Source organism: Corylus avellana, chromosome ca8, assembly GCF_901000735.1.
Source record: "Corylus avellana chromosome ca8, CavTom2PMs-1.0".
NCBI lineage: Eukaryota > Viridiplantae > Streptophyta > Magnoliopsida > Fagales > Betulaceae > Corylus > Corylus avellana.
Genome location: NC_081548.1, coordinates 22,412,183 through 22,424,789, shown reverse-complemented (window position 1 = coordinate 22,424,789; position 12,607 = coordinate 22,412,183). Strand labels below are relative to the sequence as shown.

Here is a 12,607-nt window from a genome sequence, read left to right as displayed (position 1 = left end):
AAATAGAGATTCGGCAGCATTCTTATCGGGTCTAAATTTTTTTTTTTTTTTTTAAATAATTCAATTTTTTGAGTGTAAATAATAGGAGGTATTAGGGAGCCAAACAAATCAACCTAATTTTTTTTCAAACTGATGTGACAGTCTGATAGACCGTGAATGATAGACAATGGAGAGAGAATTGCATTTTTTTTATTTTTAATTTAAAAACTCTTACCACATCAGTTTGAAAATTTTTCTGAATTCATTTATTTGGCTCCCTAACACTTTCTCATAAACAATTATTTGGATTCAGAGTTTACTTTCAAGAGTAAGTATACAAAATAGTCCCGCTTAGAAGATTATGTCATAAAAAAAAGAAAAAAGAAAAAGAAAAAAAGATATTTGATATAAATATCTAATGAGATTTTAATTTCAAATATCTTACGTTTCCAACTAAAAACTAGACAAACTAGGCAAGTTGAGTAAGACCAAGTTGTCCGAAGGCCAAAACGTTAAAGAAAAAAAAAAAAAAAAGACTAAAAAGGGTTTCAAGTTTGATTTGGCAGTTGGCCTATCTAAACATCCAACGGCCATCAAAATTGGAGACAAAAAAAGCCGGTGCCACGTGTTCACCCAAAAAAGTTTATCGAAGAAGTCGGTAAAAGAGTTTACGGAACCTTCACGCTTTGAAGGAAAGAACTCTTGGGGCTGCGCACTTGTCCATACGTGGGATTGTATTTATTTCCCTGACGGAGCAGACGAATCAGCGAAGAAGTCGACCAGAGGGTGCAATTATAATTTTATAAATAGCCATGCCCACCACCATTATTTATACTTATACTTATACCCCTACTCTTCTATTAAACTCCTCCTTTGTCCCCGCTCCTATTTCAAGCCTTAAACCACCTGCACAACCACAGCCTCCGCGACGTCGTTTACTTTCTCGAACTCGTTCAGGTACGGCCCGCCAATCTATATTCCATCCCCCACTCTCTCTCTCTGTGGATTAGCCAGGCTATTCTGAGATATTTTACGATTGATTGTTTTTTGGTTTTGGTGATTGGAATGTTTGGTTTTGTATGCGTGACGAATGACGATGCTTGTGCGAAGATCTGCGTATGTTTGGCAAATGTTTTCGTCTCATAATGCTTTGATTTGGTTCTGTTGTTTGGATTTGGATTTTGATTCGGTGATTTTGGATTTCATTTCGTCGTTTCGAGGTTCTAGGTGACCATAATTGATAATAATCTCTGTTTTACTCGATTCGATTGGTGTCTGCAAATGTTTTCTGCATTTTCTTGGTATAATTGTTGTTATTACGATCAATGATCATCATTATTGTTCTTCTTCTTTTACTTTATCGTTTCTAGTACCACGCGGTCAAAATGCGAACCTAGTTTTTGGAATTATAGCGGTATATGCTTTTATAATTTATATGATTGCAGTGTCGTTGGTTTAACGACTTGTAGCGTAACACTTGTATCACCGATTCACAGTATCACAGTGCGCCTCATTGGTGCCGTCTCCTGTGTTTGTTCTAAATGCCCAAATGGCATCATAGCGCACATGCCAGTGGCCAATTATGGATCACATTTGTTCCTTTTATCACGTACGGAAGCATTGAGTGTTTGTTAAACAACACCCCCACACCACGGCACTGTTAACTTGTAGAAATTAAAAAAAAAAAATAATAATGATTGATATGGGAAAATGAAAAAGTGGTATTAGAAAATTGAAAATTTTGTTTTGTAGTGATTTTTTTATTTGAATAGTAATAAAAAGTAAATAATAAGCTATAAAAGTGAATGATTAGATATAAAAGTACTAATGTTTTTTTTTTTTTTTAAAATGAAGTGAATAATGTGGTGAAATGTGGGAGAATGTGAGGGGGTTTAACAAACAAGGGGTAGTCTTTGTTACTTTTGCTATTGCTTTTGGGTCTTTATCTTTAGGTGAAATATTATGAACACAACTGAGCGCTTGCCCATAATGGGTCCCGACCTATTGCAATAGGTGTGAGCATGTGGCAGGCTCCAATTGCTCGGATAGGTGCCAGGGTAGCCCGGGCACAGGACCCACCTGCCCGGGCTACCCAAACACTTGCCCACGTAAATGGGGCCCGTCCCAACTCTCACGTGGGACTACCCCATTGTACTGATCCATGGCAATTTCGGGTTAGCTTTTGGACAAACATTATTTATATGTTCTCTAAAGCACAAATCTGGAGTTAGGATCATCACTTGATGCCCCACATTTTATTGATACTTTACGTGCATGGAATGGAATGATCTTCTTTAATGCTGGTTATCTTCTTTTATGACCACAGAAATGGATGCCACTGGAGGTCAAAGTCTCTACCCGTTGCACCGTTCTAAAACTCTTCACCTGGTTTGTGAAAATCTTGTCCTTCTTATATTATTGGTGCTACTATTATTGTAGAAAGTTTAGGATTTGTATAATTGACGCTGATACACATTCTTTTTGAAGATTATTTCTTGGGTTTTTTATTTGTACTTTAAAAAAGCATTTCAGTCTTACCAATCTATGGGTACAGGTAAGGCATGCCCAGGGGATTCACAACGTGGAAGGGGAAAAGGACCACAGTGCATACTTATCTTATGATCTTTTTGATGCACACCTTACCCCTCTTGGCTGGAAGCAGGTAATAGCTGGTTAATTATGTTCTAAATTCTAATTGTTAGTTCATCATAACTATGCTCTTGTTAAGTGTTATTTTATGAAAATATTTTTATACCATTGATTTCCTGGTAGAAAATCTTGTTGTTTGTGAGTTAACTTTTAATCCTTAGAAAAATTTGAATGGTCAAATAGAACTTTGTAACAATCACTCTAAACTGAGTAAGACTTGACAGAATCAAAATTTGGAAGAGACTTTTGGTTGTACATAGGTTTCTAGATTTTCTTGTCCATCCTGCTATTTGCTTCTATCAAATTTCATATTCTTTGATATAAAAGTAATGTCGTGGAATGATTTTGTGGTGCCATAACAGGTTGATAATCTTCGCACGCATGTTCAATCAAGTGGACTTTCCAAAAGAATTGATTTAGTCGTTGTGTCCCCTTTGTTAAGGTAAACTTAGTGCAATTTTGTTGCCTCTGTATATAGAAATTTTCAGTCATCTCCTTGTGCTTAATGCTGTGTAAGTGGTGCAGACCATCTTTTCAACGATTCTTTCCATAAGCTCATCACTGGATTCTGACCTAAATATAAGCATTGTTATTAAGCATATTTGTTGATGAGAGCTATTTCACCTGTCATTATTAGGTCTACTTCATTCTTTCTTCCGTAGGTCAGACTCTCAACACACATTTCCAAGCCTAAACCCATTCCCCCAGGATAAAATATAACATGACATTTCTGTGCATCTCTTTTGATATATTTCCAGCCCTATGGCTAACCGAATTTCTGTGCCACATATAGCAGCCACACAACACACACACACACACACACACACACACACATATATATATATAGAGAGAGAGAGAGGCCAATGTTCGATCAGTGGCTCAGTGGTGCACTGGCGGTGGAGATGTGGGCTGGGCTTCTGACTTGAGTTGCTGAGTTCTTTTTTCAATTTAAGCTTTCATCATATCCCTTCTTGTGTCTCAACTGCATCCAAACTGTATCGATTTGTATCCCTCCTTAACAAAATTCAAAGATATTTATTTTCTAGTTTTGGACACATATTCAGCCATGTCCAAGTTGTATCCTTGTCCAATATGTGTCGAACCTTTGATATTTCAAGGGTTTTGAAGTATTTGTGCTTCATAGCTTTTTAAATTAAGTAAATAAAAGAAAAAATAATTCTTTGAATCTATATTTCCATACGTCCTTTGTTTTAGAAGAATTTACATCCCACTCATTGAACAAATTGGAGTCTACATGTTTAAATTGTCAGAATTCTTGAGCTATAAGTAATGACCAGCAATGGCTGCATTACAGGACCATGCAAACAGCAGTTGGAGTCTTTGGTGGTGAAGCATATACAGATGGGGTAAACGTGCCTCCTCTAATGGTTGCAAATACGGGGAACAGTGACCATCCAGCAATTTCAAGTCTAAATTGCCCACCATTTTTAACAGTAGAGCTTTGCCGAGAACATTTGGTATGTCATGGTACATCTAATAGATATTGCAGGGCTTTTTTTCTGCATTTATGTATGAAAAGTTATTGCATTCACATCATATTTCTCAATACTTAAGTCAATTATTGATAAATAAATGAGTGAATTGTAGCAAATGAAGGGCCCTTCCTACTTCCTCCTTTTAATCAATTACTAGGTGTCATATGAATTTATGTTAGCGTTAATTTTCTTACTACAGGGCGTTCATCCATGTGATAAGAGACGGAGCATTAGGGAATATCGCCCTCTTTTTCCTGCAATTGATTTTTCACTGGCAAGTAATTTATCATAGTTGGTGCTTTATAATGTGAACAAGTGGCTTTGGCCGTCAATTTTCCTGTGACTATTGATTTGTTTTCCTAATCTTCATGTCAATTTAGGTTTGGAATTTATTCTTGTTTTAATTCTTTTTCAGATAGAAAGTGATGATGACATTTTGTGGAAGCCTGACATTAGAGAGAAGAATGAAGAAGTTGCTGCCAGGGGAATGAAGTTTTTGAATTGGTGATTGTCTATTTTAGCTTTTTTTCCCTTTCCCAGAAACTTAATATTCTGTAAGAAACATAACAATCAACAAAGGAATGAGATTTTGTATGGCCAACAGAAGAATTCAAGTCGTCAAATTTGGAATTGCTTATCTTTGAAAAACTAAGGGGCACTTGTTTCATCTTAGGCATCTGACAATTTACTTTATTGTAGAGTTTGCAATTGGTTAGCATGGGTTTTCAAACACCATTCCTTCATCTTAAAGAGTTGTTGGCATGCTTTATCTTTCGCCACTAAAGTTGTTTATAAACATTTTGATCTTTCAGTAGTACTAATATGTCAATTTTTAAATTAGGTTTTCATTCCATGTGAGTATTTGGTTGAGTCTTACATGCATCCGAGAAGACCTCCTTTTGGACAAAGGGAAAAAAATGAAAAAGAAATAGTGATATTGTTTGTTATTATAGAAAAGAAATATATTAGTGTTTTCATATGTATGGAGAAAATAATTTCTTTTCTGTTTCCCATTTCTCAATTGGTCCAGGCTGTGGACACGTGAAGAGAAGGAGATTGCAATCGTCACCCACAGTGGATTCTTGTTTCATACCCTAAGTGCTTTTGGAAATGAATGTCATCCGTCTGTGAAGAGTGAAATATGCGCAAAGTAAGTATTATATTCGTTTATATGCTTCACTTGTTAATAAACACATAATTGGGTTCTCAGATTTTAAACTAAAAGTTCTATGCGTATATATTCAATGATCTTTACCAAAATGCATTTTGAGTAGGTTTTGGATTTTTTTTTTTTTTTTTTAACTTTTTTTGCATTAGATATGCTTTCTTTTTTGAACTTTTTCTTGATAATATCTTATTAGTTAAAAAAAAAAAAATGTTTCTGAAACTGCTAGGTCATCTCTTGAGAATTAGAAACTTTCTACTTATGTTGTATACTTATTTTAATTACTTGTGCCAATTTTCAATTCTGATGAGGCATCCTCATGGCAGGCACCTATGTCTGCTTCAGTAGTATGGATTTCGTATCCTGAGACCATACAAAGTTATTTTCTAGAAATATAGGGTTTAAGTGGAGCAATCAAATTGTGTGTGTTGATTGTACTCGATGTATGAGTCTCTCACGGGGGTTTGCCGCAGATATATAGATATATTGTTTTTGCCTTAGATCTTCATCCAATGCGACTAAACACAAAAAAAATACATCTACATGCAGTTTTGCAAATTGTGAGCTTCGGTCAGTGGTCATCGTTGATAGGAGGTGAGCATTGCCATTTGCAAAACCTTAGATCCCATATTCTAGCTTAATGCAGAACATTCATTTTCTGGCTCTTCTTTCTGCAGCCTGAAGTCATCAGCTTCCTCAACAACCAACTATCCTGGAAAAATCCCTCATGGACTCGATCTTCCCAGTGATGTAGCAACTGAGAAGCATCCAGAGAAAGGAGTGCCAAACTAAGTGTAAGCCTATAACGAAGGTCAAGGTGGAATAACCTTAAGATACACATCAGACGAATCTTCACAAGCGTTCACTGTGGTAATTCCCAAGCTATTATATCTTACCATAGAAAATAAGGTGTCCATTTATGTAAGGTTGGTAGATCTGTAAGGCAATTTCAAGATTCCTTATTCATGGAGAGAGTAGGTAGATCTAAAGCCTATAACAGAGTTGTAGGTGCCAATTCTTTTTCAGATGGAAGTTTTGGACACGTTTGGTTAATTCAACTAAGTTTGGCTTTCTATGGTGGCCATGGAAGATGTTTTTGTTTTTTGTACGTTTGCTTAATTCAACATACAGTATTAGTAAGGTTTCTGTTTTAATCACTCACTCACTCTCTCTCTCTCTCTCTCTCTCTAATGATTTGCTCAAGATTTCGTTGGCGCTAAAGCCTAATTTTTTTGAGTTGCGGCCATAGGTAGTAGAAAACTTGCTAGTTAACAAACGCTCAAACCGCCTAGTACAGAACAAATTGCTGAAAACTGGAAAGCAATGTTACTGCTCCTATACCTTTGTTGAAGACACCATGCCAGCACATACAAGCTCCATGCGAGTTTCACTGAGGTCATAGATTATGATTTCCTCTATTGGTAGGGGTTAAGTTGCATAAAGCAAAAGCTATCGTTAATTAAAAGGGTTTGTTCATGAATTTATGATACATTTGAATCACTAAAAACTCCCCCCCAAAAAAAAAAAAAATAAATAGCATGCATATCAAAACTAAAAATTGAAAAATAAAAATAACACAGAGTTATGCTTCGATAATCAATTCTATTGCAATTTACAAGAGGAAGCAAAAGCGGTCGTGGATCCTATAATCCTTACGATGTTGTCGCTCAAGACTCAATTGGTTTGAACCCTTTAGATTTGCCGGGTGCCTTGACTGACCAGTGGACACTTAGAGCATGTTTGAAATTGCGTTTAAGAAATAAAATTTTTATGTCAAATAGAACTTTTGGCAAAAGCTTTATTTTTAAGCTTTTATCAAAAGTGTTTTTTTTTTTACCATTTTTAAACTTTTTAGATCCTTAAAAGCACTTTTAATTTTTTTACCAAACGAGTACTTTTTCTTCAAATGAATTTTTTGAGTGTCAAAAGCACTTTTAAGCCTATTAAATGCAATCCCAACAAGTCCTTAATAAGATTGGCTGCAATCCCTGTCCGGAATGTAACCTGTGCGATTGCAGGGGATCCTGTCCAAGTCCAAGCAAGTATTTGGGCAACTCAAAACTTGCTTGGAATATGAGTGAGCCAGCCCCATCGAGGGCTTTCTCAACTGCCTACCCGATTGCAAGGGGCTGGCAGCGGGATCCCATGTTAGGGAATTTGCCGGCTTTCCTTTCTTTTCTTTTTCTTTTTTGAGCAAAATGTCGGCTTTCCTACATGACTATGATTTTGGTCTTGGAATGACAAATTGATCTTCGGTCTTCAGAACAAATATGACCACATGCTTGTAAGAAATGTGTAATGATAGAGTACGTGCAAATATGGAACATATAACGTGTATATACATTGTCTGGAGATTGGCTCATAATGAATTTCTTCTTTTCCAATTTTTCTGATGTTCAGATATATTCAAATTTACCATGAAATAGCTTTCAAAGTAGGGACTGTTTTGGAGATGAAGCTTTGCCGTCTTGGCTAGAAGGCATAAACCAGAAATGAACGTTTTCAAAATAAAATTCAACTCAACACTTTTCCCACACAGTACAAAGAATGATTTGTATGCCTACAAAAATTAACCCACATGATATTGTAAGTGAGGGTTTACCTGATGAACTACGACCTTGATCCCCTAACAACATAGAGCACAAACCCCACTAAGATGGATAGGAGAAGGAAGAGAACAGCACTCATGACGTTGAAATTATCTGACTTTGTAGATTTTTTTCTAATTTCCTCTCTCGTGTCACTTCCACTTTTCTCTACGGAAGAGATAGATGCTGAATCGAAGGGGATTGACACATCCCAGAAGGACTTAGTGACCATAGATGGAGCTTCATTTTCTGGTTCCAAGATTGTTGAGGTATCACTTGGAGCTTCCATGGACATCAGCTCAACACAATGATCTTTTAGAACCTAGGTGAGCATATAAAGCAGAAGTAAGAATAACTAAGATAGTGCTAATCCTCTGCTGAGCCAACAAACCGGTCCATTTTGCAAGAACATGTTATTTTTGAGATCATTGTTTAAGAGAGTTTTTTCTTTTTCAAATTTTCCTTGCAACAAACCATTCACCTAGATATTTTATTCATCAAGTTAGATGTACGTACCTCAAGAGTCTCAGATGACTGTAAGTGGTCGCATATGTATGTGCCTGCCAACCAAGGAACAAATACTCTTCGAGGAAATGAAAGACAGCATTCTTTTCTGTTCTCAAATGAATAACAGATGTAGTCAGTGCTCAGATCATGCTCTGGCAAACAAAAATAAGTATCAACGAAGAGTGGTGCCCTAAATACGATGATTCAACTCTTGACAAATTGCTACACAAAAGATAGATTAACCCCCTACAAGCAAGTGATTATGTAGGAAAGGAAGGAGTTGCAATGAAAAACTAAAGGCATCCTCCATAGATCCTTCAAAATGCTACATACCTAATGGAGAGGGAGAATGGGGGGGAGAGCCTATGTATTTTCAGGTAATACGCATGATTGATATCGATGCCATTGATCAACATGCCTCACAAAATTGATTGATGGAAATGACAGTCATACACCAATTGCTATACCGGCAATGAACATTAATTTCCTGTCAATCCTATAAACAAAACAAATTTGTATCAATATAAAGTTAACACACCTTAATAAGTGCAGGATGAGTTGCGAAACAGGTTTCTCGGTCAATATCCCATCATCTGCTTCCTGACTAACATCATCTCTTGGCCCCACATCTTCATATGCCTCATCACAGATGATATCTAATCTACTTCGCAAACTCATGATGATATCCCCCTACACACAAAAGGAAGCAAGGATTGCATGGCACAATTAGCAACAACCATAAGCTATTTATAAGAGTAAGACTCTCGAGAACTATTTATTTTCCAGTAGGAAAAATCAAAACAAAACTTCAAGCATTCCATTTCAGGGGGGCCATAAGAATGAAGCTGATGAGAAAAACAATCCGAGTCGTACATTGAGAAGCTAGCAGTAACTACCTGAGATGGGAAAGACGGGACTAAAAAATATGCAGAAGTTTTATGTGATACTTATCCACTTCTTGTTAGTGATGAGCCACCTTTTTTCTTTATTTTTTTGATAAATGCAGCCACCATATGCAAGCATTCCACTTCAAAAGTAGATATAAGATGAATATCATTAGTTAGGCAATTGTGGTGCAGCACATCAAAAGACTTTAGAGATGCCTAAAATCTAGGGTATACAAAAAAGCCACTTGCTTAGTGCCTGACACCATTCATCGTATTCATCCGGTTTTTAAGTATGTCTGCAGTCAATACAACAAACCAGCATGAAATCCAATCCACTAATGATAATTCATGGCATTTCCAAACGAATGTGAAATTTACATTACCCTTCAACTAAGGCAAGAACCAATGATAGCGCCTGTAACTGATTATTGAATACCTTTATATCAGAGACAGCTTGTGAAATTGGTTCTCTTGGATTCAAGTATGCAAAAGAACACACAGATCCATTGAAGGCAAGAACACCAAGAACATCTTTTTGGCTGCATGCTTTAGAACACATAAACAAATAATTAGACATACAAAGTAAAATGTAAAACAATGGAAACATCACGAAGAATGACATGGTCAAAAATTGGAGAGAGAGAGAGAGAAGGAAAGAAAAGGGGAAAAAAGGAATTGCCAGCACACCTTCTGCACATGTATCTTTCATGAATGGTAGAAGCAGTTCAACTTCATGCACCCTGTCCAATGTGCATGGTTCATCATTAAGAACCTAGAAATGTATGGAAGATCCAAAAACTCATAAAAAAAAAAAACTGATTAAAGGGATCCACTAACAAAGTAACTTCATTTAAAAAGAAAAAAGAAAAGGCAAATTATAGAAAAAGAAAGATTGTCTTACCAAATTACCATCAATCAGTGCCTTTGTATCTTTTAGCTCTTTAGCATGATGAGAAATTCCTTGACGAAGAACATCACTTAATGTTCTCACTTTTGATGCACTTTCATGACATATGGGCCATCTGTGAAAAGACAGCTTCAACCATGAGATATAAGTATATAACTCGGGAAAACATTTAGGTCCTACAGTGTCACATCAAGAAATTTTAGAATGACAAGCACCAAAAATACTGTTGAAATTTTACAAATAGAATATGAGGTGACAGTTCAATAGCCTGATATTCTAGTCCCAAAGGTGCACAGAGATGCTTGCATCTAATGCAGCCAGCATAGCTTTACATGCAGAAAGAACCTGATCTGACTTCAAAATTGACCTCAGACATAACTTAATTGCAGCTAACTTCATTGACAAGTTTTTGAAGGTTTGTGGAGTAGATGATAAAATGTGCAAAGATGGATTCTAGTCGCACCTTGGTTAGATACTGATAAAAATTTTGGGGGCATTAATCAGTTCATGCTTGACTTCAATATATTGATGATTTTTTTCCTCATAATTCTCTTTACAGAGATACATTATGCCTAATGTTTGGATACATTAGTGTCTTTACACCAGATCATGTCTGGGAAATTTTAACAAAGAGGATCTCCATCAAACACTGCCTCCAAAAATAAACTCAAGAGGCAGAAGAATTTTTATCCAACATTACGCAATGGGATATAATTATGTATACAGAAAGCATCAATTATCATAAGTAATGAAAGACATTATTGAAAATCAAATAAGAAAAATCATTAACCAATAGTTATGATATGGAAGATTGATGGCCGATGCAATTGTTACCTAAGATTAAAATTGTAGGTGCACTTGAAGGTCTGAAGAGAAGTTAAAACCCTTCCCATTTTGAAATCACAGGGTCGCAGGCAGCTTGATGTAATATTTGATGTCCATGTGCAGTTTCGGCATGTCCACCTTCACAAATCAACTCTTTCGTAATCATGACAACAACCTCGTAAATTAATTAACATGGTACAATTGGGAAGAGAGGATATATTATGTTTTTCTTTCTTTTTATAAGTGGGAAAGAATATAGCATGCTAGATAAGATTTAAACCTCAATGGACTGTAACAAATGTGAATGAGTAGTCTTTCCTCCCGATCAATCTCCGACAGAGGCGTTGCTTCTGTAACTGCCTTTACAGTCTGCAAGAGCTATTTTCATTAATTGTTATTTATCTAAGAAGCATCAATACCGACATGGGACACAAACTGACAACAGTATCTTAGGAAAAAATTAAGAAACAAAATTTAACATGTAAATTTAATTGTTTAGTCCTAAGTGCCAGATGGAGTGCTACTTCAGCTTCTACGGGAGTTGAACTTGTAGGAAGAGAAATGTTAGGGGTACCAAATCTTTTACCAAGAGAATCTTACTAGCTCATTCATTGGTACCCGTTACATTTCTTTTACTTAATTGTTTTGTTTCTCTCCGACGAATGAGTTACCCATCAATTTAATAAGCCTCTCTTTGTAAAAAATTTGGTACCCCTAGAATTTCTCTTGTAGTAAAAGCTTAGGTAAAGTGCCTTGCCATGTCCCAAAAGTATCCAATTTTTAAGCTAAATCAAGTTGAATGAGAAAGACAAAAATTACCTGACAAAGCACTATGGTTGAATTTTTGAAAGCAATATCGCTAACCCATATATAGATGCCAACCACTTTTATGCCGCCCACCAGCATTCTAGCCACCTGAGAAACCGATATAAGAGCTGTAAGCAAAGCTCACAAAAATCGTTAAGAAAAAAACAACTGATTAAAACATTCAGAACAATGCGGTTCCAATGATAAACCTGCCGAGCGTGTTCGGCGATCCAGTCGTGATCGATGTGCAAAGAGGAGGAATCGGCGGCCTGGGATTTGGATTTGGGCCCCTTTTTCTTGTCATCCTTGACGGTCTCGACAAGGGAACACGCGGGCTCTCCGGCGTCGTTTGGTGGGGTCGGGATCAAATCGTAAACGAACCCCCGGTCTAAAGGCGAGCTCAGCTTGCCTATTACGAGACCCACCTGCGATAAACAAAACCCTAATTCAGATTCATCTAATTGAAACGATTACATACATTCAAATATTCAGGAATATATATATCTAGAGAGAGATAGAGAGAGAGAAAGAGTGCCTGAACGGGGAGTCCGGATTGGCTGAGGCGATCCTCGATCGATTTGAGTCGGGTTTCTTCTCCAACTACCGCTTTCACCATTTTAGTGACAGACTGAATGTTCTATGTAGAATTTTTCCCCCTTCTCCTTCCTTGTTTTTCTTTCACGTTAGTTCAGCCTTCAAATCCCAATTTTTAATTTTTAATTTTTGTTTTTGAAGACTCTAAATTTGACTTACATAAAAATTAAAAATAAAAACTTCGGAGTTTGGACTAGTTTCCA

General features: G+C 36.5%; 2 protein-coding genes across 4 annotated transcripts; one reads left to right on the top strand and one right to left on the bottom strand.

Annotated features, from left to right (window-relative positions):
* Positions 1 to 764: 764 nt before the first annotated feature.
* Positions 765 to 6,450, top strand: LOC132189252 (phosphoglycerate mutase-like protein 1). The gene is made up of 10 exons (XM_059603903.1): positions 765 to 936; positions 2,306 to 2,367; positions 2,534 to 2,641; positions 2,991 to 3,070; positions 3,944 to 4,106; positions 4,324 to 4,398; positions 4,540 to 4,628; positions 5,155 to 5,274; positions 5,839 to 5,883; positions 5,967 to 6,450. The coding sequence occupies exons 1-10, from the start codon at positions 792 to 794 to the stop codon at positions 6,079 to 6,081; spliced, it is 1,002 nt and encodes a 333-aa protein (XP_059459886.1). The 5' UTR covers positions 765 to 791; the 3' UTR covers positions 6,082 to 6,450.
* A 1,201-nt stretch (positions 6,451 to 7,651) lies between these two features.
* Positions 7,652 to 12,541, bottom strand: LOC132189250 (uncharacterized). 3 transcript variants are annotated; one of them, XM_059603901.1, is made up of 12 exons: positions 12,346 to 12,541; positions 12,020 to 12,235; positions 11,823 to 11,918; positions 11,284 to 11,381; positions 11,013 to 11,141; positions 10,173 to 10,293; positions 9,959 to 10,043; positions 9,708 to 9,817; positions 8,923 to 9,074; positions 8,394 to 8,490; positions 7,892 to 8,199; positions 7,652 to 7,761 (listed from the first exon to the last, which is right to left on the bottom strand). In XM_059603901.1, the coding sequence occupies exons 1-11, from the start codon at positions 12,424 to 12,426 to the stop codon at positions 7,900 to 7,902; spliced, it is 1,485 nt and encodes a 494-aa protein (XP_059459884.1). In that variant the 5' UTR covers positions 12,427 to 12,541; the 3' UTR covers positions 7,652 to 7,761; positions 7,892 to 7,899. The 3 variants fall into 3 exon arrangements, with proteins under 3 accessions (XP_059459884.1, XP_059459883.1, XP_059459885.1); XM_059603900.1 differs by having other exon boundaries at positions 7,652 to 8,199; positions 12,346 to 12,538; XM_059603902.1 differs by having other exon boundaries at positions 7,652 to 8,199; positions 11,284 to 11,372; positions 12,346 to 12,535.
* Between the last annotated feature and the right edge of the window lie 66 nt (positions 12,542 to 12,607).

Excerpts from the sequence above, each read along its gene's own strand:
- LOC132189252 (XM_059603903.1), top strand. The coding sequence starts at position 792 with ATGCCCACCACCATTATTTATACTTATACTTATACCCCTACTCTTCTA. Across the intron at positions 4,399-4,539 it reads CTGCAATTGATTTTTCACTG|ATAGAAAGTGATGATGACAT; the intron begins GCAAGTAATTTA and ends ATTCTTTTTCAG. Across the intron at positions 4,629-5,154 it reads GGAATGAAGTTTTTGAATTG|GCTGTGGACACGTGAAGAGA; the intron begins GTGATTGTCTAT and ends CAATTGGTCCAG.
- LOC132189250 (XM_059603901.1), bottom strand. The coding sequence starts at position 12,426 with ATGGTGAAAGCGGTAGTTGGAGAAGAAACCCGACTCAAATCGATCGAG. Across the intron at positions 11,142-11,283 it reads ATTTGTTACAGTCCATTGAG|GTGGACATGCCGAAACTGCA; the intron begins GTTTAAATCTTA and ends TGATTTGTGAAG. Across the intron at positions 8,200-8,393 it reads AGTCATCTGAGACTCTTGAG|GTTCTAAAAGATCATTGTGT; the intron begins GTACGTACATCT and ends ATGCTCACCTAG.